The 26,665-nt window shown below is 41.0% G+C and overlaps 1 protein-coding gene and 1 long non-coding RNA gene across 2 annotated transcripts in view; one reads left to right on the plus strand and one right to left on the minus strand.

Moving 5' to 3' along the window:
* Positions 1-699, plus strand: part of LOC118015153 — a 40,370-nt gene extending 39,671 nt beyond the window's left edge. The window contains exon 5 of the long non-coding RNA XR_004680543.1: positions 564-699. This is a non-coding gene — a long non-coding RNA (uncharacterized LOC118015153). The remainder of the gene's footprint in view (positions 1-563) is intronic.
* Positions 1-26,049, minus strand: part of TNFRSF11B (TNF receptor superfamily member 11b) — a 28,452-nt gene extending 2,403 nt beyond the window's left edge. Inside the window, exons 1-4 of the mRNA XM_035011810.1 lie at positions 25,924-26,049; positions 6,179-6,548; positions 2,404-2,595; positions 574-798 (exon numbers count right to left, since the gene is read on the minus strand). Of these exons, the coding sequence (XP_034867701.1) occupies positions 574-798; positions 2,404-2,595; positions 6,179-6,548; positions 25,924-25,953 (817 nt within the window). The 5' untranslated portion in view covers positions 25,954-26,049. The remainder of the gene's footprint in view (positions 1-573; positions 799-2,403; positions 2,596-6,178; positions 6,549-25,923) is intronic.
* Positions 26,050-26,665: the final 616 nt, after the last annotated feature.

Raw genomic sequence — 26,665 nt, forward strand, 5'->3', positions numbered from 1 at the left:
GTTTTAACTAGCCCTTTTCTCTAAGAAGCTCAAACACTTTACAGACCTCATCTCATTAATCCTCACAACATATGCTATTAAAATGGTAATTTTAAAAATAGGCTATGCTGTTAGGATTAATGAGAGGACATCTGTAAGACGCTTGGAGGCCCTCTGGACAGAATTACCAAATAAATACAAATAAATACAACAGAGCTTCTTGGTGGAAATGCAAGATAAGATCCAAAGTGTTTAAAGAACATCTAGGTAGGCCAGAGGGGATGCTAATAAAACTGCTAAGGGATCTAGAGGTGGAATTCCTGAGGTCTAGTCCTGTATTGAAATGGACTGTCTCTTGTTTTAGAATGTTCCATATACTTTAAAAAGCAGTCGGGGTGTGGAGGAGGTGAGAATAAAGCCTTGCACGACCGCTCTAGGGATATCTTCTATAACATTGCTTGGTGAAAACATTTTAGTCCAATAGTAATTCCCAAAGGGAAACATTGTCCACACAACTGAACAGGTACATAGTCTTCTTGTTTATGATAAATAGGTGTGATTTCTGCTTGATTTGTTTATTTCAGGTTATCATACCTTGGAAGATCTTCTTGAACATATCTTGATCTTTGTTTTGATGCTTCCATAACTTCAGGAGCTGGAAAGTTTGCTCTTGTGGGCTGTGTCGCCGTTTTATCCTCTCTACGCTCTCTGCGTTTACTCTGGTGCCCGGCAAATTATCGACCAGGACACTGAGCCAATTAGGGGTGAACTTTGTAGGAACAGCAAACCTGAAGAATGCCTCCTCACACAGGGTGACGTCTAAAGGTGGGAAAACCAAGAAGATTTACTTAGCAACTGGATTCTTGGAAGTCTAGTGGGCAATAAATAAATAAGCCAACACAATCGGGGTTTTTAAAAATCGAATGTGTTAAAATGTGAAGTTCGGATAAAATCAACCCTCTGTTGGCTGGTCTTAGTGGCAGATTGTCAACCCAACTGGGCTTATGTCCTTTCTAATGTTCTTTTAGGGCATTTAGGGGAGAGAATTTAACAAATGTCTAATGAAAACATTGCTATAAATAAATTGCAGCAAAAAATTCTGTGTCTCGATATACACATTCACATATTTGAATGTAAATATTAAATATCCCGTTAAAGGGTTAGCTAGCATCCACAGGTTACTTCAAGATCAATGTCAAAACAAATATAATTACTGTCTTTAGAGGAGCATGAAAAGTAACCTAGAGTAGTAGACTGTTTTCTGCACACACATAAACACATAGTTTACCTTTGAGAACAAGGACGGAGATGGATGTATAAGCATACATTAAGTGGGAAAATAATCAACACAAAAAAATATGCCATTTAGAAAAGAGGTACAATGGCCTGAGTGTCTGGATAGATTAAGAGTTTGTCTTCAGATTCATCAGACCTGGCTTTGAATTCTGACTGCCACTTCACCACCTATATTGAACTTCACAGTGTTTTTGTAAAGATTAAAGCTCATATAGCAGAAGTACCTGGCACATAGTAAGTGCTCAATGAATGATAAAAATAAAACTAAAAATGAATTAAATAAAGAGAGTGTTAAAATTAGAAGTCGCTCCTCTTATCACTCCTTCCCTCATCCCATTGTTTGACTAGGAAAGCAGAAAGGCTAAATGACTTGTCAAAGATTCGGATTACAGGGTGAAAACATGTTGGAACTGGGTGTGAGTCTTAAATATCTCAGCCCACATTCCTATGTTTCATATTCTTCTATGTCATACGAAAAGATGCTTGGGGGGGAGTCAAGCTGGTTATATGATAAAAGGCAGGTCATCTTTGGTGTGATGCATCCTTGATAGAAGGTCTGAGATTAGTCTAGTAGTAGGAATGACACCACTATGGGATGCAGTCACATAATGAGCTTGGAGCTAGTGACCCTTCCTGAATACAGAGTTTAGGACAATCAGAGGAACTGATCACCTCTGTGCAGTCGAGGCATAACACCACAGGTAACAAAGCCAGGTTTGCACTGTCTGATTTGTTACCAGTTTATGTCACAATGCTTCTTGGTTGCCAGTTTTTATTCTTTTTTTTTTTCCAGTTTTTATTCTTAAAAGTAATGAAAATGCATGATTTACCAAAAACTCTACAATTCAGACTGATAATTTGGCCTTAGACATAATCTTTACACAACCCCTTTCCCCATGGGTAAGATTTGATTCCAGTGTAAAAGGGAGAAAGTCAAGTTTGGGAGCACGATCATGACAAGGTGAGACCTCTGGAGAGACTGTGACTTGTGGTCTTAGTGAGGCAGAGAACAGTCGTAGCTGGTTAACATTCAAGAATGGAAAAATATGGTTCTCTGAGAAGGTAGCCAGAGGATCTTGCATTCAATTCAGAGGTGGTACCAAGGCTGACATTTTGAAATATAATTACCTATTCCACATTTTTGAGTCGATTCACTGTTTCCAGAACATACATTGTCATGAGTTTCATTTCCTTTCTGAGTTAGAAGGAGACCAAATGCACTGCAGTTTGTGTGTTTTCTACAGGGTGCTTTAGATGACGTCTCATTCGAGAAGAACCCATCTGGACATCTTTTGCAAACTGTATTTCGCTCTGGGGTTCCTACAGAAAATACCAAGCAATTTAGCACTTTCTGCTCAAATACTTTCACAGCAGACAGTTCCTCTTAAGACCGTTTTGGAAAGACTTTCCACTTGGTTTTTACTGCTACTATCATGTTGCACAAAACTTCAAGCATTTTTCACTTCATTAGACAGAGACGGAAACCTCTACAGCCAGGAGCCCCTCAGCAGTCTCCCTTCCCTGTAATACAAACACAAGTGTGTTGTGCTGTGACCTACAAAACACGAAATGAGAGGAAAGGAAAGAGCAAGGGTGTTCACTTGTCCTGCCTGTGCCCAAGCATCGGTGAGGCCTCGTTTTCAGCCAGATTCGTCACACATCTCTTTCTGGAAAATCATGAAAATAACTGCTGTGCGTCTGCCGTAATAGCATTCTTTGAAATCAGTACCCACTGAACGCTGGGTTGTTAAATTCCAATCGGTGCCTCCTGAAGTCCTGTCTTTCCTGAATCCTCATTGTGAAGCAACTCATAAGTAATGCTAACCTTGAGAAGTAAAAATTTACAACATTATAATAAACTTTTGAAGGTGGCAATAAAGTTGGTCACTGACTCAAAAGCGTAAGCCTGCAGTTAAGCTACACAGTAAATGGGAGATGATAAACCGTTTGCTTAAACTATTGAGTTTTAAAAGAGCACAGTCGTTAAAATTTCAGGGAAGGGTGACTGCAAGGGCATTTTATTTCATGGTGGAAAGATACTTGATAAGTTTGGAGAACTCGCTGGTTAGAAGAACTTGAACCAGCCAACAACTAAAGATAAATACCCTCCAACCCTTGACTCTGTCATGCATAGCCAAATTACACATTACAGTGTATTTGCATATGAAAATACCTCCATCTAGTGTAAGCTAGTTGAACAGATGCAGACTTCAATATTCAAATATAGTTTTTCAGGCCAATTCTGGCTCAGGCGAGATAACAAATACAAAGGGACAAATGAAAGCTACAGAAAGTTAATAAACTTCATTTATTAAAAATTCAAACTCCCCACCTCATTGTATCAAGACCAGAAGAAAGAAAGAAAGAGCAAAACGGTTTGGTTCTAGTTTCAGCTCCTGCTTCTTCTAAAGGGATGGATGATGCATTGATCAGTAAAAATGACAAAGGGCTGGCAAAAAAAAAAAAAAGAGGAAGGGGCTAACCACGGTCTGAATCTTTCCCATGCCATTTCCAGCATTGCAGTGACATCGTGTTAGGAAAAACTTTACATAGAGTTCTAATTTTTTTGTTTTGTTTTGTTTAATACTTTCTTACTACACCTCTCTCCTTCAATGGGATCCAAATGCACACCAGTTCCTACAATATCATAAGCAGAGGTATTTGACTCCATAGTATTCTGTCACTGCACGAAGAAGAATCTTATCATTCTTCAGATACATGCTGAAGGCTTGGGTTGCGCCATGCATCTGGATGAGAAGGTCAACGATACAAGACATTCTTTCAGGTAATGGAGCTTGTAAAGTTCTTTAACAAACAGAATCCAAGAATAATGGAAGGTAAAGTTTCTGAAACATTTGGGAGGCTTTCAACAATGACCTTTCTGAACCTTTCCCTCTTTTATCATTGTTAGAACTTTTTGTAAAAAAAGATTTACCTATCTAAGTAAAAGACTTTGCTTTATTAATATCCATGGAAATGTAAACGGTATAACCTGACAGGCAAAATGGGAGATACTATAATGAGGAGAGGAGCTCTGCTCTCCCGTTGAGGATGTCACCATGCCAGCCGTACGGAAGGACATCGGAATGACAGGACACACAGACAGATGGGAGTAGGTAAAACATAGAAAGGAGACAATCTGACTTCAAAACGACAGCAGCAAGGAATGGTTAATACTTTGTGGAATAACACTGCATAGTCCTTCGTTCTCTTTGGACTGGAAACCTCTTATTTTCCATGAGGAACTCTGCCCTGTGGGTTTTTAGGGAGGGAGAGGTAAGTAAGTAAGCCCCACTGTGGTAGCGCAAAATAAAATGTGTCTCTTTGTCTTCTGGCTGCCTGCTTGCTTCATTCCCTAAACAAATTTTCACGCTGATGTGATAAAATTCCTTGCCATTTCCATTATTTTCCAAATTTTTCTAGTTTCCAAGCTGTAGAGTCCCTGCTTAATTAATTTTTCTGCATATACAACTGAACTGAATTGAATTAAACGGATTTGGTTTTGTTGGGTGAGTTTGACGCCCCCTACAATTTGGTTTAGGTTTTGAATCCCAAAGCATCATCCAATAAACGCTAGGAAGTGTCACCCATTTCTCCCTCAAATACTCATGCTAGAGACATTTTAAGGGACACTCATGCAATTTGCACCTCCTGTAATTATTCTTAAGCGATTCACAACTTAGGAAACGAAACAGATTTCAACTTTTGAATGTTTCCTTCATATGCCTTTAAACTTAAAATATTTGCCATCGAATAATTTAGGCTCTGTGTATCACAACTTCTGAACGTTAAAATAATTACAAGTAATGAGCGTCCTCTAAGCCAGTGGTTCTCAACCAGGGGGGATTTTGGCATCCAGGGGACAACTGACAATGTCTGGAGATATTTTTGGTCGTCATAACTCAGGGAGGAGTGCTGATGGCCTCTAGTGGCTAGAGACTAGGGATGCTGCCAAACATTCTACAATGCACCGGACAGCTGCCCACAAAAAGAATTATCCAGCCCTAAATGTCAGTAGCACTGTGGGTGAGAAACTCTGCTTCAGAATCTATACTGATTACTACTTCCTCCAGAAAAGTGGAAAAAAAAAAAGTAAAGTAAGTGAATATTCTTAATTTTCCCAAGCCACAAGAGGATGCAGCCTACATTGAAGCTTCGTCAATGTGGTAGGAAAAAATGTGGGTTGCAGCTTTAAAAGATTCAGTGCACGTGCACACTGGCCCTAACCTATGCTGTTCAAAATGCAAGAAGAGAAAAGTACTTTGTTTGTAGACAAGTACTGACTCTTGGCTTGAGGATCTGTTTTGTCTAAGATAAAGAATAAGCTCATTTTAAGAGATGCTGCCGGGCTTTATCCTCACAGACACTCGACACCCCTGCCAAGGGAAGAACTAGCTTCGTTTTTAATAATGAAATGCATTTCCCCTAACCATTCTCATTTTTTACATAACTAATTATAACTGCTCATTGTTAGCACTCCAGAGCCTCATTAATATCAGCCTAATTACTCTCTTGGTATCAATGATCATTTCTGATGTTTGTCAAAAAGCACTGCAGTCTGAAGCTGTCCATGCTGAAGGGAAGCACAGAGGTATCAGCTATTTACCCAGTGGACTCCGAGTGTGTCCCTTTAAAAAAGAGTACTCCATCACGCATCTCATTAAAGAGCCTTTTGCCACACTGGAGATTTGTCACTAAATTGCCCCCGAGTGGCAAAGTATTCCTCTGAGAAATGGTCCTTTGGCAGCAAGCCAGCCCCATAGGACGTACCTAGCAGGTTCTATTACCTTTGCAATTTGCTATCCTACAATATCATCAGGCCAAAAGCGTTCCCTTAAACTTTCAGTACTACCTGACTCTACGATCTCATTAATTTTGCCGCGTGTCGAGAGGCGATGCGTACCAGCGTGGAGCACTCCAAACCCAGGGGGACAGCTCCTGTGCTTCAGGCAGAACTCAAGCTCCAGGTAGCGCCCTGCCTCACACTCGCACACCCGGTTGTGGGTGCGGTTGCACTCCTGCTTGACGTGCTGGAGCTCCTTGCACACCGGGGTGCAGTACAGACACTCGTCGCTGGTGTGCCATCGGTCTGTGTAGTAGTGGCTGGGACAAGGGGCGCACACGGTCTTCCGCCTTGCTGTGCAGTGCTGTTTTAGGGAGGTTCCGGGAGGACATTTGTCACACATCAGCTGACGAGAGGTCTCTGGGTCATAATGAAGGTACTTTGGAGGAAGGGTTTCCTGGGTGGTCCATTTAATGGAGATGTCCAGGAACTAGGAGAGACGGAAACGGTGAACACGTTAGTATGGAGATAGGGTGGCTCTTCTGTGCAAAAGCATCGTTCGACTAAAAAAGTCCTTTACTACCTGAAGCCTCGTTACCTTCCTGCCTACAGGGCTGCACCACAGAAAGAAGTTCAGAAGCCCTAATTCTTGCGTCTAGTAGCTTAATCTCAAAGACCAAGATGGGGGTGGTAACACACATTGTATTAAGTAAACCCAGGCTCATAGATGACAGGACTAATGAGCTGTATGAATTCGTGGTTCTCAGAATCCAGAATCTACACCAGAATCTCCTAGACTCCCTGATAAAAACGCGGACTCCTGGGATTCAGACTTCTACCCATTCTGATTCCACAGGTGTGCAGCTGGGATTTGGGATTTTAAAAAATCCCCCTGCAGTGACTCCAATGCGTGGAATCCGTACCCAATAACTATCCGTTTGTTTATTCGCTTCACAAATAGCTATTGAGCCCTTAATATGTGCCAAGCTCTGTGCTGGGCAATTAGAATGCAGCAGTAAGTAAAATAGTTAAGAAACCCTGCTCTGGCGGAGTATACAATACACTTGGGTGGTGGGTAAGAGAATAAATATTACAGATAAATTACATGTTAGAAGGTAAGTGTTGTAAAAAAAAAAATCAGCAAGTCTAAGAGATTGGAAACATGGAGGGTGGGAGACTAACAATATTTAAATGGGGAGGTTGCTGTAGCTATATTTAGGACTTGATGTATAGTGAAAGAGTTGGTGATGTGTGAAGACTGCATGATTACATCAACTGTCATCCTGATCATTCATTCATTCATTCATTCTTGCAGCAGCTAGGCACTGAATGCCTACCAGGAATGCACCAGGAATATGCTGGTAAGTGAGACATACACCCTGTCCTCATGGAGCCTGCAATTCCTAGAATTTTAAGACTGATATTTCTTCCAGAACATCATATGGTCCAGTCTTGACTCTTATAAATGATGTCAAGAAAATTAAAGGACCACCTCTTTTCAGGTTGATTGGGAAAAACCTCAGGGAACAGGCAGGGTTTCAGAAGTTTCTATACATAATGTCAGGAAGAGGTCCAGTACAGCAGGAGAGAAAATTTCGTGAGTGAGGGTCCTTCTTGGGAGGACAGCTCCAACTGGGTGCTCTGTCTTGTATTCTAGATCTTCAAGGGAACATGGAATTAGTTCTTCACACTAATTACAGAAATCACATGCTAAGAAACAGTGTTGTTTGTGTGTAGGGGGCGGTTTATTTGGTTTTTATTGTTTGTTTATGGTACAGGGATCAACACTGACTATTTTCAGGCCGTGGGGAGGTGGCAGACCAAACACAATAATTTTTTCCAAACTTCTCTTCTTTATAGAACACAGGAAATCCCACAGAAGCCCCTTGACCTGGGGAAAGCATGGGAGCTAGGGAAACAGCACTCCCTTTTGAATTCGGAGTGACAAAGGTAAAGAAGGGCCCTTTTCATAAGCATTTGGGCATTTTCATCTAATTAACAACACATTCACTTCTTACTGGAACATGACAAGGGTCAGGGCTGACTAGACCTAATATGAGCTGATAAACCAGAAGAAAAGAACAAAATATCTCACCTCAGGCTATGGACTTTGGAACCAAGAGCAATTTTCAGAGTCCTGTGAGGTAAAGGACTCCTAACCAACAAAAAGAATACAACGCAAAATCAGGGCTGCTCTGGGGATCTTCTCAAGACACCCTCGTGACCTGAGGGTTTCTAGAGAAAATATGTTCTTGAATTTCTCTGGGGCTTTCTATTGGCTAAAAGTTCATCAACATTAGAAGAAAGAAGAAATGAACCAGTAGTGGGTGGAAACTGGTTTGCTCTGAATCTTTCAGAAATTTGGAACCTATTTATTCATTCAACACACATTTGGTGAGCACCCACTGTGCACCAGGCACTGTAGAAGGAACTTAGCATATAGTGGTGCACAAAACAAAGATGGTTGTTGCCTTGAAGGAGCTCAGTCTAGCGAGGGGTAGATGGCAAAGAAGTGAAGAAATAAATAATTACAAGTAGCAATCAGTGTTTCGAAGGAAACAGAGCAAGATGGGAAAGCTTGGTGGCTACTTGGTCATTTGAATGGTTTATGCTACCTCTCTCAAGGCCCCTTGTGTGGATTTGGCTTAAATATTTCTAAAATCTTCAATGCTAGGGAATGAAGTGTTCCTGATGCAACTTGCAGACACATGGAAGCAAGGAGAAATGCTTTTTTCTCTTGCTGTTCACCTTTGATTTCCTGAAAGACCATTTTTAAAGAGTATGTCACTTTCAAGAGCCTTCACTCTGAGGTGCAAAGGGACACCTTTGTCCTCTGTGCTACTGCTGAGTGAGCCCCATCTTGGTAGGACTGGAATTCCTAAAACTTCCTCCAGCCTGACTCCCCATCAGTCCCCCTTTCCCACAACAAGGCTCATTTGTGCCCATTTACTCATCAGCTGACTCTTTCCTCCCTTATCAAGAAGTGATGAGGATGGTATGGGAACCACCGACCCCCAAGATGGTGCTTGTGTTCCTCACTAGAAGGAGCCACACAAATTGAAGATCTGACCAAGAAAGCTGATGCAATTTATATTTTTCTAGGCAATTGGACATGACACTGTTGGTTTCCAGAAACCATGCTTTGGAAATTAGTTGCCATTTCTTCAAAATACAGGGAAGTTGAGGTGAAAGGAATCCACAGAGAAATAAATAAATAAGGTTGACTTAAGGATTAGATTAGTGAAGGTAATTTCTCCAAGGCATGGGATTCTCCAAGGCATGGGATTATCATATATATTTTTAAAAAATCAGAAAGCCATGAGGAACTGCAAAATAACTTGTTTTTAGCAACTTCTATTGGGCCTCTGTGTTTTATTTGAAAATTTTCCACTTTGGTAAAAAGACAGAACTGTGTGGCCAAAACTGGACGGGTAGGTCTCAATCTCTGGTTAGCCCAGTTCCCACACAGAATTTCTGGAACCAGCTACTGGACAGAGGATGGGCAAGATCAATAGAGCTCTTCATCTCAGTCCTGTCTCTTACTTTCTTCAGCATTTCCTGGAAAAGCAATGAAAAAGATGCCATAGGAGGACACATCATCTTAACATTGGCTCCATCTCCTTTGTCAGCTGATAGTATTTAAAATCCATGAGAATTCAAAAAGAAATTTCTCTGTAAAATGCATAACCACTGACAAACATCTGTGAAGGCTAGGACATGTGCGCAGGTGTGTCTGCAGAAGCATAAAGTGCTTTCTGTACAAGGGGCCACTCTGCTTTGGGTGTTTTATGTTTGGCTTTTAAAGAAAAATTAAATGGGATTTTTCTCTTTATTTTTTCTTTCTTCCTCCTCCCATTCCCTATGCGTCCATCCTTTGGTCTAGACCACTTGTGCTTGAGGGCATCTGGGAGTCCTCCAATCTAGTGCTCCCCCCGCCCTGGTTTTCCCGAAGCCCCAGTGCACTTTTCCTTGAAAAGACACTTAAAGCGCCATCTCTGATAATTTTGTCCTTCTCCTTCCATTTTTAATGGTGGACAGTGGTTAAAGAATTTTCTATTTCAACCCAACCATCTTTCCTCATCTATAAAATGTTAGTAGAGGATGGTGGTGAGTGAGTTGAATCGTTGTTCTCCAAAGCCCATTCTAGCTACCATTATAATATTCTCTGGTTTGGGGTGCCTAGATGGCTCAGTCACTTAAGCGTCTGCCTTTAGCTCAGGTCATGATCCCTGGGTCCTGGGATTGAGCCCCACATCGGGCTCCCTGCTCAGTGGAGAGCCTGCTTCTCCCTCTGCCCCTCCCCCCTGCTCCTGCTCTCTCTCTCTCTCTCTGACAAATAAATAAATAAAATCTTAAAAAAAATATTCTGTGGTTTGACAGCATTTAATTAGCTAATAGGCTTGGAAGCAAATGTCTTGCTTTAATTCCCTTCCTACTTCTTGCTCCACTTTTTTATTTGTGAAACCACTTTGGACAGCAGAACCCTCTTTTTCCAATCTCCACTTTTCACACTCACCCATGCCTTCTATTCCCTCTGTAGAACCAACGGATGCCCCAGTGACCTGAATTCCCAGCTATCCCTCCTCCTCTGACATGCCATCTTTTATCTGCTCTTACCGTGGAGTTGGTCCCTCACGAAAGTCAGTTGTATGTTTGTTGCTGAATCTGTTCATGCTAGTTGTATATATGTATCTGTATATGCTACAGTTGTAACTATCCTTAAGTAATTTAGTTAAATATTATGTAAATTAATCAACATGGGTGTGAAAAAAATTATTATTTTTCTAGGAAAATGCTTTGGGAATGACTTGATAAAGATGAGCCACAAAGAAGCAAAAAAACCAAAAATGTACTACAGAATTTGGAGTAGCTGAGACAACTGTAAAAACAAAATGGGATAAACGTCTAGAATAATCAGTTTGTTTCATAAATGTCTTTTAAGTGCCAAAATTGAAATGGATGGGCCATACATAATAGAACAGGGTTTTGTAAGAAAGACAGCATAGGACTTGAGGGAGCAAACACAGATTCCAGGAAGAGCCTTGGCCAACTCTCGAAATATAGGTGAATGAATATTTATTTAAATGTTTTAGTTTCCGATATATGTGTATAATTTTTATTATTAAATGTTGTAATTGATTTTCTTGTTAATCATCTAACTCTTAGTCCCAAACATACAAAATCTCTAATTGGCATTCTCAATATGTAAGAGGTAGAGTGGTATGGTAATGGTATGTGCAGGTAACAAAAAATGGATAAGATGAAGATGGAATTCTGTTTTGTCTATTCCATTCAAACATATGTGCATCAAATCTCTACTCTGTGATAGGCAGTAGAATTAAAAATAACCTTTATAATATTTTGGTTTGTACCTACATTAGAATGTTTTATTATTATTATCGTTAAGTTTCTACCAGCTACAAAAGTGAGTCTTACAGTGAGTAAATAACTGTCCTAGGTCACAGTCATTAGTGGAAGCAGAATTCAAACCCAGAGCACATGCCATATAAATATTGTTTTTTGGTCAAATTCTTTAACACTTACCAAGTGCTCTCACTTATGCTATAAGCCTTCATGCATAGTCTAAGAGTAAGACCTGATGTGCTTATTTTTCATTTGGACCCAAGAGCATAGAGTTAGGAGATCATGAAAGATCAACCAAAGCCTTCCTCAAGTCCAGATGAACTGAACTGGCTTTTTTTCTTTGTCCTAAGACTAGCACACAGTGGTCCAAAGCTACCAAGATAGAAATTTCTCAGATGGTTTTCTCTACTGGTGTATGCTTCATCCTAAAGGGCAAAAGAAGAATACACTTTCTCTTACAAGTTTATTTTTGCATTATGCAATGCAGCCAATTCTATACTACTGGGCTTGCTCTCTGGTATACAGAACCATGAGTGACCCAGTGGGTTTCCGTTTATGGAAAATTCATTAAAAGGAGCCCACGCACAGCTTGAAATAACTACTTGGTTTGGGAGTTCCTTTTGTGATCTCTCGTATGATCTTTGCCACAGAGAACTATTTGAGGACTATCCAGAGTTAGCTAAACTTCTGGTCAGTTTGGAAACTGTGCCATTTTACAGTTCATCTTAGCCAAGAAGGGAGACATTCAGGATACGTATCATGGTGAATTTCCTAAAGATCTCTTATAGTATGAACTATAAAGCTTATTTTTTAAAAAACTATTTTCCTATGAAGTTTAGTGTATTTGCTTTTCTATAGTCTTATAGTGTAGTAGCCCATTCCCTTTTTCCTCCATTCCTTAAATAACTCATTTATTCATTCAGCAAACACTTCCTGGAACAATTACTATGCTCTAGAAATACTGCTAAATGAAGGAGTTGAATAAGTTAATGTTCCTGTTTCATAGGAACATTCATCTAAGAGCCCAGCCTGATGTAAAATACTCACAAATCACTGCAAAACAATTGGAAGCAGAAGAGAGGAGAAAGAGGATCAAGAAAAGACTCAGCAGAGAAATAGGTCAGAAAAAAGGAAAGGAAACCCAAGGAATTATGATTTATTAGATGAATCACTAAGCCAGATTCTACACTATTTAAAGGCTGAAGTTAGGCACTGGTGATGGAGGAGAGGAAGGGATAGATATGATATGTTGGCAGACTGCATGGGGAGGATGTCATAGAAAAAGCAACTCAAGAACATTCCCATGAATTTGAACTATGTAGTATGTAGTATTGCCATTAATTACTGACACCAGGAGGAGAAGACAGTTATAGAGAAAGAAAATGAATTTAGCTTGGAACATCTTCCACCTATGAGACTCAAGTGATGTCTACCACATAACTGGATATATGTATTGGGAATTTAGGACAGAAAGGCAGCTAAAGACACAGGTTTCAGGGTTAAGAGCACATAAATGGCTCTAGAAGCAGAGAGAGCAGATGGCATTACTCAGGTCTATCGCATACAAGCATAAAAGGACAAAAAGTTAACCCTGGAACTTATAAACATATGCAAGATGGGATGAAAAAAGAAGGTAAAAAACGTAGGAATATCACAGTGTTTCAGGAAAAATGCTAAATGGATAACTTAATAAATTCTAAAAAGTATATAGCTTGACCATTAGGTCAATGTTAATTAAGAGGAGCACTTTTAGCTGGGAACTTGCATTTAGACTATGAGTACCAGGGTTCCAAACTCAGTTTGACCACCAGGTTTAGTAACCTTGAGCCACTATCTTACCTCTAAGATGAGAATAATCCTTATTTTAACTATCCCTGTACAGTTGTTGTATTTCAAATGAATAAAAGGAGGGACACAAATAAACTTGGTGAAGAATAAGCTTCCAGACAAGTAGGAGGCATTATTACATGTACTAATTATATAGAAGATGGGAAATGGGAGATATTTTGAACCAGACTTATTTCTGAAGACATTTTGAAGTTTCTTGTTCAGTAGGAAGTAACACACCTATAATGAGCCAAAAGTTGACTATCTGCCCTATTCTTAATTATCTCTAGAAAAAGTGTCTCTGTTTTCTTTTTCTTTTTTTTTATTTAGTTTCAGTATCTTCCCAACTGGTATCATTTTCTTGGTCTATATTAAATGTTTCGAGGCAGTTTCATGGGTCTGCTTAGGGGGGCCAGATAGAAAAGGATTTGTCTCCATCCTCCTTACATGCTTAAGATGCTATCTTACACATATCAAGTAGTATCAACTATCACATATCAACTATATCTCATTTAATTTTATTCAATTCAATAGATACATTCAATGCTTACTATGTGTAATTAGGATTCCTGGAAATGATATATGCACACAGACAAATATCCAGCATGTAAATTTGCAAGAACAAGCAAAAAATCTGCAGTTTTCTCATCTGTAAAAGGATACTGATGACAGAATGTGCCTCAAGGACAAAAAATTTTTTAAAGCACCTTTCATCTCACGTGGCATTTTGCAGGTACTGTTCCATCTGCGTGTAGCTTCCATTTTAAAGGCAAATGTAGAGGGGCGCCTGGGTGGTTCAGTTGGTTAAGCGACTGCCTTCGGCTCAGGTCATGATCCTGGAGTCCCTGGATCGAGTCCCACATCGGGCTCCCTGCGCGGCGGGGAGTGTGCTTCTCCCTCTGACCCTCCCCCCTCTCATGTGCTCTCTGTCTCTCTCATTCTCTCTGTCTCAGATAAATAAATAAAATCTTTAAAAAACAAACAAAAAATTAAAGGCAAATGTAGAAACAAAGCAGGTAGTTCATTTGAGAGGTTCATCTGCTGCTGCAAATTCCCCACTTAAGGGTCTCCCACTGCTTAATAATTTTCACAATAGTCAGTTGTTTGGCTGAGGATTAGGTCTCTACATAAGAAGTAAGAGCAACTGAATTAAATCTGTTCATCTATACAGAACCGATTTGTTGCCAACAGCTAATGCGAGGCAAGCGGGAAAGGAAACCCGAGGAATTATGATTTATTAGATGAATCACTAAGCCAGATTCTACACTATTTTGCTTCCCTTGGGGATGAAGAACTGTCTCAGGTAAATTTCAACCTTAAAATCAATTTTTTGTTCCCGTCAGAAGTTTCCTTTAGCTGTTTGAAGCCTTTTAAGTTAATTAGCAATACCTTGTTTATGTTTGGAATTGACCAGAATTATCAGAACAGATTTGCTAATGATGCTTTTGGTGCTTCGGGGGGTTTAACAGACAACTGAGTTTGACAGATTAACAAATGAAAAGAGAAAAGAATCTCTGAGGAAAAACAACTAGCGATACAGGTATACTTAAGACTTTCCAAGAAAGATATGTAGAAATCTCACATGTTTGGCCCCCTGGATCTTACTATTTCCTCTCTTGCGCTTCTGTTGATCACCAGATTTGAGATTGACCATTAATTCTGAAAAGTTCAACTCAACAGCAGAGCTGGTTGCAATTTTCTCTATAATTATGTCCATTCAGGTCCACTTAATAAGCATTACTTCAGAGTATTCCAGCTATAGTCCCTGGCATCTGGGGCTCAGAACTGGCAACACATTTTAGTATGTTGATTATTTTGAACATCAATTTTTTTAAATTCCTTTTTATTTCTACAGTGCTTTTCTTTGAAGGTAACACACTACTCACATCATTTTATTCATCTCTTTTGGTTGTTGATGATCTGGATTGAGGTCCAATCAATATATGGTTAAGGGCAGCTGGTGAGAAAAAGTTAGAATCGAGAAGCCATAGTGATTATAAAATGGAACAGAAACTACAAATGGAAATGGAACAAAACAGGATGTGAGTTAAACATGGAGGGATTTACTGTGTGCCTCCAACAGGTGAAATTCTAGAAGCCCCGGGTGATACGGGAATAATAATAGCTTAGCGCCTTATATTATGATATACCAGGCTCTATACCAAGCCCTTTCTTCCCATGCTATTATTATCCATCTCCTCCACCAACGTTTGAGATAGGATGATCCCTATTTTATAGATGAAGAAATAGAGTCTCAGAGAAGTTTAGTGACGTGTCAAAGGTCACAGAGCCAGTACACATGTGAGCTGGGATTCAATCCAATCCTGTCCGATTCTGAGTCTTTAACAAGTGACTCTTGCCTCTGGAAACTTGCAGTCTTATGAAAGAGAGAGGCATATAAATAATCAACTACAACACAATATAAAGTTCAATAAGATCTTTTACCTATCCATCTTATCTATGTATCCATCTTGTCTACCTATTCCTTCCTTCCTTCCTTCTTTCCTTCCTTTCTTCCTGTCTATCCAGCCATCCATCTACCTAGCCACCCAGCCATCTATCTATCCTGCTGAATAAATTCTTCTCCCTCCCTTGTCCTGAAATGTAGTAGTTCACTCAGGCTCTCCAGACGATGGTTCTGTAAAACTGAGCGGTACTTTACACTGAGCAGTAGCTTCTTGGTAATGCACCCTCTTGAACATACTCTCCTTCCTTTTCTGCCTTACTCTTCTTTCGCTCACTCCTCCTTCCCTAGGATTGCACTTTCTAGTAAGGTACTAAAACATGTGTTTGCCTCATGCTGTGTTTCCTAAGGCATCTGGGCTTTGAACTCATGTCCAGTAAGGAGGCCAAGGCATTTAATTTCAAAAGAAAAAGACATGATGTCCTCCCTGGAGCCAAAGGAGCTGAAAAAGGATGAAAAATACATTAGAATCATTTTGCCCAAAGATTTGACCCTTGTGAGCCCCATCTGGGGTTCTCTTAACCTCAGCAGAGATCTCTGGGTTTGAAGGCACCCACAGAAGCTTGGCTCTAACTTATGGGTATTGTGATTCCCACTGGACTCAGCTACTAGATGTAAGTTCCTTTAGGACAAAAAAACTCAGCTAGGTCACCTTAGGGAAAATTTCTTCACCTTTCTGAGCCTCAGTTTCTTTGTCTATAAAACAGATACTAATCTCCACATCATGGCATTTTTATGAAAATTAAGTGAAATATTGTGTGTGTCTTCCATACACTAAACATATTCTAAGAATCATTAGTGTCTTTCTATTTTATGATTTCCTTCTTTGGCTCAGCTTCCATGGGTAGAAGTTGTCCTGATGAAAGATGGCAGTGAACCTCTATGAAGGAAGTGTCAGTTGGAAGCAATGAAGAGAAAAAAAAATGATCTTTGTTTGCTTACTCTCACATAATAGGGTATCTGATAAGTTAAGTAACTTTGACCTTTCCATTTTGCAGCCCAACTAAGCTTTTACATAATTCTAGTTCCCTGAATTTTAATTTTCAGCAACAGAAGAAAGGTCCTTCCTCATGAATATTTATAACAATATCTTTGAAGGAGTTTCAACTAATAGTTCAACTGATAATCTAAGAGTTTCAACTAATAGTTTCAACTAATAATCTAAAGTCATAGGTCAAGCATTGTGACTAAATGCCTCTCAATGATCAAATAAACCTGGGGTTTGGCTACCGTGTCTGTCAGGACTGGTTTGGTTTTATGCTGTGCTAATAAACAACTTCAAAATCTCAGTGGCTTAAAAATAACAAAGGTTTATTTCTCACTCATGCTATATTCCTAGTGGGTCCACTGGAACCTATTATCATTGTCCTTTGTCCATGACCTAGGATGATAACGCAACTAATATCTAGAACATGGCTGGTTTGCTGTGGAGGAGGGAAAGAGAAAAAAAAAAAAGTTGGAGGGGGTCATATGTCCACAGTTAAGTGCTCCAATATGGAGTGACATACCATTTTAACTCACAAGTCAGTGGCCAGAACTATTCGGGTCCTCGCCCCACCCCCCACCCTCACCAGAAGACTAGAAAGCACAGTCTTACCATGTTTCTGGAAGGGAGAACTGAGAACAATTTACAAGCAGCACTAACAACTACATCCTTGCTCAATAAACATCACTCATACTTTCTCGTGGCCTTTTTTTTTTTTTAGCACAATCCAGTCAATTTTCTCTTCTTTTCACTCATTAAAAGAAGGAACAGGGGGCACCCGACTGGCTCAGTAGGTAAACACATACAACTCTTGATCTCGGGGTTGTGGGTGCGAGCCCCACATTGGGTATAGAGATTACTTAAAAATAAAATCTTAAAAAAAAAAGAAGAGATAGAAAACAAAGTGTGGGAGCAGAAATTTCTGTCTATCAGCCTGGTGTGGTACTCAAGGGAAGTATTTAACCCGTTACCAAGCTTATTCTGCCCGAAGATTTGACATTTATTCCAAAAAGCCACGTGCAGTTGTCAAGTACTTCCTTGTGAAGACAGATGCAAAGAAAATTCTACAATGAGTCCAAGGAGATTGCTAGCAACCAAAATTATATCTCCTTCCTAAGTCCTGAGGGAGTGTCTTGGACCTTAGCTTCTAACTAGATGGAATATGAAAAATACGCACATTAATGACTTCTGTGCATACTATCTAATGATAAGGACTTGTTTCCAAATGAAAAAAATGTTTTATGGTTTAAAAGAATAATCTGTGATCTTAAAACAAATAAGTCTAACTACTTAAAAGTAGGTTACAGGGGCGTCTGGGTGGCTCAGTCGTTAAGCGTCTGCCTTCAGCTCAGGTCATGATCCCGGGGTCCTGGGATGGAGCCCCGCATCAGGCTCCCTGCTCTGCGGGAAGCCTGCTTCTCCCTCTCCTGCTCCCCCTGCTTGTGTTCCCTCTCTCGCTGTGTGTCTCTCTCTCTCTCTCTGTCAAATAAATAAATAAAATCTTAAAAAAAAAAAAAAAAGTAAGTTACATTTCAAAAGCTGCTTCCCCTGGGATCTCACGGACTGTTTTTAAACAGAATTTCTTATACATGAAACCAACTGAGCAGAAGAAACTGACAACTGCAACAAAATAGATTGTTAAGAAACATTCCTTTAAGATAATTTTTTTCAGAGGGGCGCCTGGGTGGCTCAGTTGGTTAAGCGTCTGCCTTCGGCTCAGGTCATGATCCCAGAGTCCTGGAATCGAGCCCTGCGTTGGGCCCCCTGCTCAGCGAGGAGCCTGCTTCTCCCTCTCCCCATGTCCCGCTCGTGCTCTCTCTCACATCTCTCTCTCTCAAATAAATAAATAAAATCTTAAAAAAAAAAAAGATATTTTTTTTTCATAGATAAATAAGTCCTTTTGATTTTTGCATGTTTGGAGTACTAAATCTCCTATCATCAATTTGTTGCTCTTATTTTTTAATGGCAAAAGCTCAAAACTAAAGCAGACGTCCCACATATCATCTGGTCCAATACCACTATTTCATGTATTTATTTTTATGATTATGATTTTTTTATTCAAGTATAATTAACATCCAGTGTTATATTAGTTTCAGGTATACAATATAATGGTTCAACAATTTTTCGAGATGGGTAAAGTTAAGACCCACAGTGCTGGTGTCACCGACCGGATCTCAGACTAAGACAGGACCTTGCCTCCTGCCACCACAACGATCTTATTAGCGTCACTATGTCCAACTGAATTCCCAAATTACATTTTGTTGTTGTTGGTGGTGGTGGTGGTGTTAGTGCAAACTGATGGTGGGGGGATCTTTTTAAAGAATAGGTTCCTGATATCCGTATTTTCTAAGAATAAAAGAGATCACTTTTTTTGAACAAGAAAGTAACATTACATGGGAAAGGAATTGAGGTTTTGAGTCAAAGACCAGGGAAGAAAACTGAATTTACCAAAAGCAGTCAGGAAGTTTAGAGGAATGACTGCCCTGTTTTACATCTAAATCCATCTTGACACCCATTTTCCTATTTTATAGCTGATTATTTTAAGAAGTTCTTACGGAGGGGCACCTGGGTGGCTCAGTCGTTAAGCGTCTGCCTTCGGCTCAGGTCATGATCCCAGGGTCCTGGGATCGAGCCCCGCATCGGGCTCTCTGCTTGGCGGGAAGCCTGCTTCTCCCTCTTCCATTCCCCCCTGCTTGTGTTCCCTCTCTCACTGTCTCTCTCTGTCAAAATAAATTAATAAAATCTTAAAAAAAAAAAAAAAAAGAAGTTCTTACAGAAAATGCTTCCAAGGTACAGACTAAATTGAAGTGAAAGTCCTAAGGCTATTCTTTTTGTTTGTATAGAAGATGCTTCAGCGAAATTAAACAATGTCTTCACAGTATTGAAACAATTGTAGGGGTGCGTGGGTGGCTCAGTCATTAAGCGTCTGCCTTTTGCTCAGGTCATGATCCCAGGGTCCTGGGATCGAGCCCCACATCGGGCTCCCTGCTCAGCAGGAAGCCTGCTTCTCCCTCTACTAGTCCCTCTGCTTGTTTCCTCTCTCGCTATGTCTCTCTTTGTCAAATAAATAAATAAAATCTTTAAAAATCAATCAATCAACCATAAAACATAATTTTAGAGAGGCAAATTTCTTCAAAATCCAAATAAGAAAGTAATAAATCAAGGCCATTAGGAGCACATTACTTATTTTTAGCAGGGCTTTAGGAAAGGTATTTCATTTCCTCCTGCATTGCCTACCCATTATGGTCTGGCTGACTCAGGTGCTTCTCAGAAATTGGGGTGAAAATGACCTACCCAGGCCATACCTGGGAAGTTATGTCACCTTGAGTTGGGAGGAACCATTTTAGTGTGTCTGCAGAGTGTTCTGGCCCTCGGGACATTAATTTAGAGAGGCCAGGTAAATGTGAGAGGGAGGGGGGACCACACAGCTTCATACCTAATGTCTTGTAACGCTATTCTTATCCCTTACAACTGTCTAAAAGAATTCTTTTTTTAGACTTTCTATGCTAGTCACCCCAAAATATTCTGTGGTAGTGAGTTCCAAAAACTAATTACATGTCACATAAAAATGCTGTCCTTGTATCTATTTCAAGTTGGCCATACCTCAGTCTTTCTTCTTGCACAGATAGTTTACAGATGTTGCTAGGATTTCCGATTCACTAGTTCCTGCTATTGTGGGTTGCTCAGTTTTATTTCGATTTTTGTTTTCTTTTCTAAACATGACTGCTATTACTGTTCATATTTGCATTTTGTTTACCGGACTGTCAGTATCACAAATGCGCTCCGGGACTGCTTCCCTCTCTCCTCTCTTACTGTGTGCCGTGTGCAATCACCCTTCCCTGCTGCTTTAAAAACCTGTTGTATGCTGATGACCAGATTTGTTATCTTCAGCCCAGGCTTCTCCTAGGCTCCGAAATTTTGAATCCAAATGTCTAGACTTCTAACATTGGCTCATTTTACAAACATGTAAAATTGATCAAACCAAACATGAATACTGGATGCCTGAACCAACCAGATGGGGAGGTGAGAAAGTGGGTTCAACTGAGCTTAGGTAGCTCCTCCACGGGTTGCTATATGAATCTAGTTCATTTCTGTTGCTCGCTTAGGAATGGGTCTTCATGGGACGCCTGGGTGGCTCAGTCGGTTGAGCGTCTGCCTTCAGCTCAGGTCATGATCCCAGGGCCCTGGGATAGAGCCCCGCATCAGGCTCCCTGCTCAGCAGGGAGCCTGCTTCTCCCTCTGCCTGCCGCTCTCCCTCGCTCTCTCACCCACGCTCTCTCTCTAACAAATAAATAAATAAAATCTTAAAAAAAAAAAAAAGAATGGGTCTTCATGAAGGTATGGATATGAACCGTCATAGTAGAAATGTACAAAAGAACATCTAAAATATAGTGGACAGGGTGTCATATCTATATTTTTGAAAGAGATCAAAGCCAACATTAGAATAAGTCTCTGGCATAAGGAATCTGTTGGTAGATGATATAACACACTACCAAATCTCACTATAGCTCCTTTGATTCCACAAACACACTTTAGTGTCAGGTGCTGTGGAGACCTGGGTGCCACAAATATGAAGAAAACGGAAATCTGTGCTTGCAAAGAGCTTATACTTTGCTTCCCACAAAGTGGTGGTGATATCCCCTGTAAGTTCTGGAAAAATTTGTGGGGGATTTCTGTTGTCACCGTGACGGCTAGGTGTCCTGGGCCATCAGGAATAATCTCATGTCCCAAACACTTCAAGATGTCCTATTGACAAAAAAACCTATTTTTCATTATCCTGGCCTAGATTCGGATTCCGTTTTATATATACACAAAGTGGTTTTTGCATGATTTTTGTATATACTGAACTTTCTAGGAATTTAACAACATAAACTTGGATAGAAGGTTGTACTTTGCTTTGTTTAAAACTTTGGCAAGGTTTGTTCACCATTTCAGAAAAGCACTGCATGAAAAGTCAACACTGATCATGGTTTTGAACCCCAGCAGATCACATGGGCTTTGGCCTTTGTTCCTAGTGGTGTGTTCACAGCAATTTCACATAAAGATGCTAACATATCACTGCTTCATTATGTCTACAGCGAAGTTTTATTTTATTATTAGCTACTTTCTTTTTATTTCTTCTTTATGGTATAGTTATGCTAGTATATTGTCTTTAAAAATTATGTATGTAGGTAAAATATAGGTACTCTAAATTTCATTTCAGGGGAGCAAGAGAGTTGTTACAAAGGATTTATTTTCAAAGTGCATGGAAGAAGTGATATGATTGAGAATTACTGCCCTACAGGGCAAAACATACAAATACCCTGATAATTTTGGCATTTTTGCTCCATCATAGCAACATAAGGGGCAGCCGGGCATCCTTAGTCAAGGCCTTGAATAATGCAAACATAAATTTTTATAAAATTACTCTTTCTCTGCCATCTATTTCCCAGTCCTCTTTTTTCAGCTACAAAGGAGAAACTCCAGCTAAACAAAGTGCTACTGGTTAATGAGACGCTGAAGGAAATAACGCTTTTCACAAAAAGCTTTCAGAATAGGGAACATGCAGGCAGGAGGGCTGAGGGTTGCTCAGGGCAAAACTCAGCAGGCAGGTTAGTGGATAGGAGAGCAAGAATAGTTGAGTGTGTGTTTAGTGCCCCTCTGATAGACACTGCCATAGCTCTCCTTCTAGAACTAAGGGGATAAAACATCTGGCACAGAATGTTTTTTTTTTTTCCCCAGCCAATGGAATTTGACAACCGTGGTTTAAGCCTAAGAAGTAAAATTAAAGATCAGATTGAAATTAGGGCACTGTGCTGAAGGTTGCTACGGGCGGGGATCAGGACTGTTTAGGACTGAATATATGTTAGATTCTCCTACAAACTTCAGAGTGATCATTCTCTTAAACTAAGTAAAGAAGCCAACCAATAAAAGTGAGACAAATACTCTCAATCACTGGGCGAGGGGAAGGAAACCAAAAAAACACAAAGAACAAACCAAAAAAGGCATTATCCTCAGGACAAGGGATCAAGCAGTAGTCCTGAGGAAAAAGAAAATCACCTACTTGCCCCCAACACCTTCATCCCCACACTCCACCCCAAGTCTTGTCACCATGACATGGATTAGCTTCGAGAAGACCAGTGGATGGTTTGGGCACTACACAACGGGAAGTTTCACCCACCAGTTAAAATCTCGGCCGAGGCCAGGATGTTGCCAGAGTATCGGGTGGGCCCTGAGCACCCATGAATAGAGCGGCCTGGGGACACAGCTACCTCACCTTGCACTGCAGGCTTCTCCTTGACACATTGGTGAGTATTCCAGAAAGCCAGTGACTGTGACCTTAACCTTGGTGGCCACGCCCCTGCCCTGCTTGCCTCTTGGCATATCCTCTGCTCTCCCAGAAAGAATCTAGAATTCTACTTTGCCACACGATTATACTTTCTCCCACTTCTTAGGTTCAGGACACCTGGATTTTATCCACAACAATGAAAACATTCCAGTCCTCCTTCAAGGTAATAGGTAGTGTGGCCTTCTCTCCCTCCCCTGAGCATCATCAGCATTCCGTTTACAAAATTCACTTGGGTCTAGATTTACTACAGTGATCTGGAAGCTTCACGCTAGAAGCTGCTGTTAATATGGAGCAGGAGATGTACGTGGTTATCTTGCACGTGTGCATAACATTATCTCTGTTTTATAGAAGAGAAAACAAAAACTCAAGAAAGATGTAACTTGCCCATGTATCAAGTAAGTGGTGCTGCTGGATTTGAATTTTGGTCCGACTGGTAACTACTGCACTGCGGCTTCCTTTATAAAGACCTGGAGGACAGAATCTTTTATATGTCCAGGTCTCCCAGCTCCTTTTGTTACTCTCATTAGACATAGAATTAATAGTCCAATGTCCGTCTCCATTAGACTGTGAGGCTCATGGGGGCAGGAATGGTGTCCATCTCATTTTCCACTCTGTCCCTAGTGCGTAGGGGCATGCCTGCTACAAAGGACAAATTCCTGTGATGCTTCTACTTCTTACAATTGTGCCAAGGTGCTTACAAAAGGGCATCTGGACTCCTCGTAAGTACAAAGTATCCATCTCCAATCATTTATCAAATAAAGTCAATCTCAGAAACTACAGAAAGGGAAAGGAAAGTCTTTCCCATTGAAAGTATTTACTAGGTTCAAAGCACATAGAAAGTCTTCTCTTTTGAGAATCGTGCATCATCCACAATCAGTTTTATCTATATACATATCTATCTCCCTAGATAGACTACATATCAAAAACGTTCATTTACTTATTCCTTAGGAGCACTTATTATTAGGTACATACATTATTTAGTGGAAATTTTGAAGTTTAAAAGTCATTGGTAATATGTTTATTATTAATTAAATCTTTGACAGAACACAAAGAGCAAGGAAGAATAAAATGTCCCCCGGGCGCCTGGGTGGCGCAGTCGTTAAGTGTCTGCCTTCGGCTCAGGTCATGATCCCAGGGTCCTGGGATCGAGCCCCACATCTGGCTCCCTGCTCGGCGAGAAGCCTGCTTCTCCCTCTCCCACTCCCCCTGCTTGTGTTCCCTCTCTCACTGTGTCTTTCTCTGTCAAATAAATAAATAAATTCTTAAAATAAATAAATAAATAAAATGTCCCCATATTAATAGCAGAATTACGTAAACTAGCCAAACACTAGAATGATTAAATTAATCGTGGTACATCCATACAATGGAATACCATACAATGAAAATGAATGAACTATTGTACATCCAACGTTAAAAAAATGATCTCATAAATGGAACTTCAGTGAAAGTAGCCAGACATAGAAAAGTGATAAAAGTCCATTTATGTAAAGTCCAAATACAAACAAAGCTCCTCTATGATGTTAGAAGTCAGAATATTCATTACTCTGGTTATGGACATAGTAGTGATAGGGATGAGCCCGGGAGCTTCTGGGGTGTTGGTAATGTTGTATTTCTTGATCTGGGTGCAGCTCACAAGTGTTCACTTTGAGAAACTTTATTAGGCACTTATGAGTTGCGCAATTCTGTGTGTGTTATGTTTTAATAAAGGTTTACTTTTTAAAAAGTTCTCCATAGTAACCAACCATATTGGTGGAGCTATTTTATATATTATAGCTTACATTATGTAGAGGTGGATAAGACTAGCATACTTACTTGTGTACTCCTGTCCAACCTACATTTTTTTTAGTGACTTTGCTATTTACTTATTTATGCTTTGTATCCTGGGAACTACTTGGAAGACTTCCTAGCCTACTATTCACTATTTGTGGGTTGGATGTTGAAACCCAAGCATTTACTCCAACATGTTCGAAACACATAGGTGGCTTAAATATGGATCTTCCTATCCTATCGTGAATGTCTGATTCACATCTTAACTTAGTCTACACTCTGGTGACATAAAGGAAACACGTCATTAGCCATAGAATAATCTACAAACAAATCTTATTAACTTGATTGGGCAAAAATCTAAATTAAAAAAAAAGAGGTAACCTAAGTCACAAAGACTCCTTTCTTTCCAAACAGTACATTAAAAATAACTTGTAGCCCTATTTAGTGCTGAACTTCAACTATTTATATCTATTTTAGAACATAATTAACATTAGCCCGCCAGTATCTTCCACATTATATTGAAGTTGAGAACTGGAATAAACCACTTTAATAATAAAATTTTATTAGGATGTTAAATTGCCCAGTTATGAAATCTGTGTATCTATGTGTGTGCGTGCATGTGTGTGTATGATCTTTTCTCTGGTGCCAGTTACGCAAAATTTCCCATAACATTTGCTTCAGCAGGGAATGAGCCTAATGATGTATCCTATCATGTTCACTGCATCCAAATTTTATTCTAGTTATAATAGTTTTGAGAGGACTGACATCTCCCAACTTACTCTGCTTCTGAGGGACCACTTTAAATAATCATAGTAATAATATCCAACTAAGCAAAGATGGTATGAACTCCTTGAGGGCGTCAAACAATCTGCAAGGAAGAAAGTAAATAAAATGGATACAAATCATTCAAACGAAGAAGGTTTCGAGCTCCTCTCTCGTTTCCATAAACCCAGCAGGAACTTCGCAGGGCAAAGGGACACCCTAGGAGCGGCGCGACGGGCTCCGGAAAGAGGCCTCCTGTTGCAACCTGCCCCCAGCTCTGTCCCCGACAGGCAGCGCAATGAGCTCGGTCCCCGTCGGGCCGCGGGCGGGCAGCCTCCCAGGCGCCCGCGTTCCGGGCGGGCACTTACCACCAGCGCGCAGCACAGCAGCTGGTTCATTGCGGTCCCCGGGAAACCTCAGGCGCTGGGCGGCGGCGGCGGCGGCGGCGGCTGGGCGAGCGCTCCGTGCGTCTCCGCGGCCCGTGCACTCATCACGTTATATATAGCGTCCGGGCGACAGGAAGTATCGGCTTGGCTTTGATCATTCATTCTCTATCTGGACCAAACTTTGCACCTTTCTTTTTTAGGAACTTGGGCGGGAGCGGTGGGGGGATGGGGGTGCGCCAAGCTCCGGGGTTAACGCTTTCAGAGCCAGAGCGGAAAGAACCGCCGGGAGGGGGGGGGCTGGGGGTGGGGCGGGGATGTCTGGTCCTCCGGGGGGCGGGGGGGGAGCGGAAAGCCACGGGGCTGCGGAACAAGGAGGCTACTGTCTCCGCGCGGCCCTGAGGTTTCCTGGCCGCTTCCCGCCAGCGGGCGGCCCCCTGGCAGCGGCCACGGGCGGTGGGAGGGCCGGGCGCACGCTGGGGAGCTGCGGGGCCGGTGTCGTCCGCCCTGCGCGGCCGCTGCGGCCAAGATCGGGGCGCAGCCGGGCGTGCGTCCCCCACCCTTGATCCGCTCTCGGCTCACCCCTTCTCGGCGGGTTCTGAGAGCTCCAATAACAAGGCCTCGCCTTTCTGCACCGCAGTCTCAGAGCCCTGTTGGGAGCGATCCCGAATCTCCAAGGTTACAGAGACCATGCCCAAGGAACTTGTCTCACTTCTGTCTGGTTCTA

Source organism: Mirounga leonina, unplaced genomic scaffold (genome assembly GCF_011800145.1).
Source record: "Mirounga leonina isolate KUSES-001 unplaced genomic scaffold, KU_Mleo_1.0 Mir_165, whole genome shotgun sequence".
Classification (NCBI taxonomy): Eukaryota; Metazoa; Chordata; class Mammalia; order Carnivora; family Phocidae; genus Mirounga; species Mirounga leonina.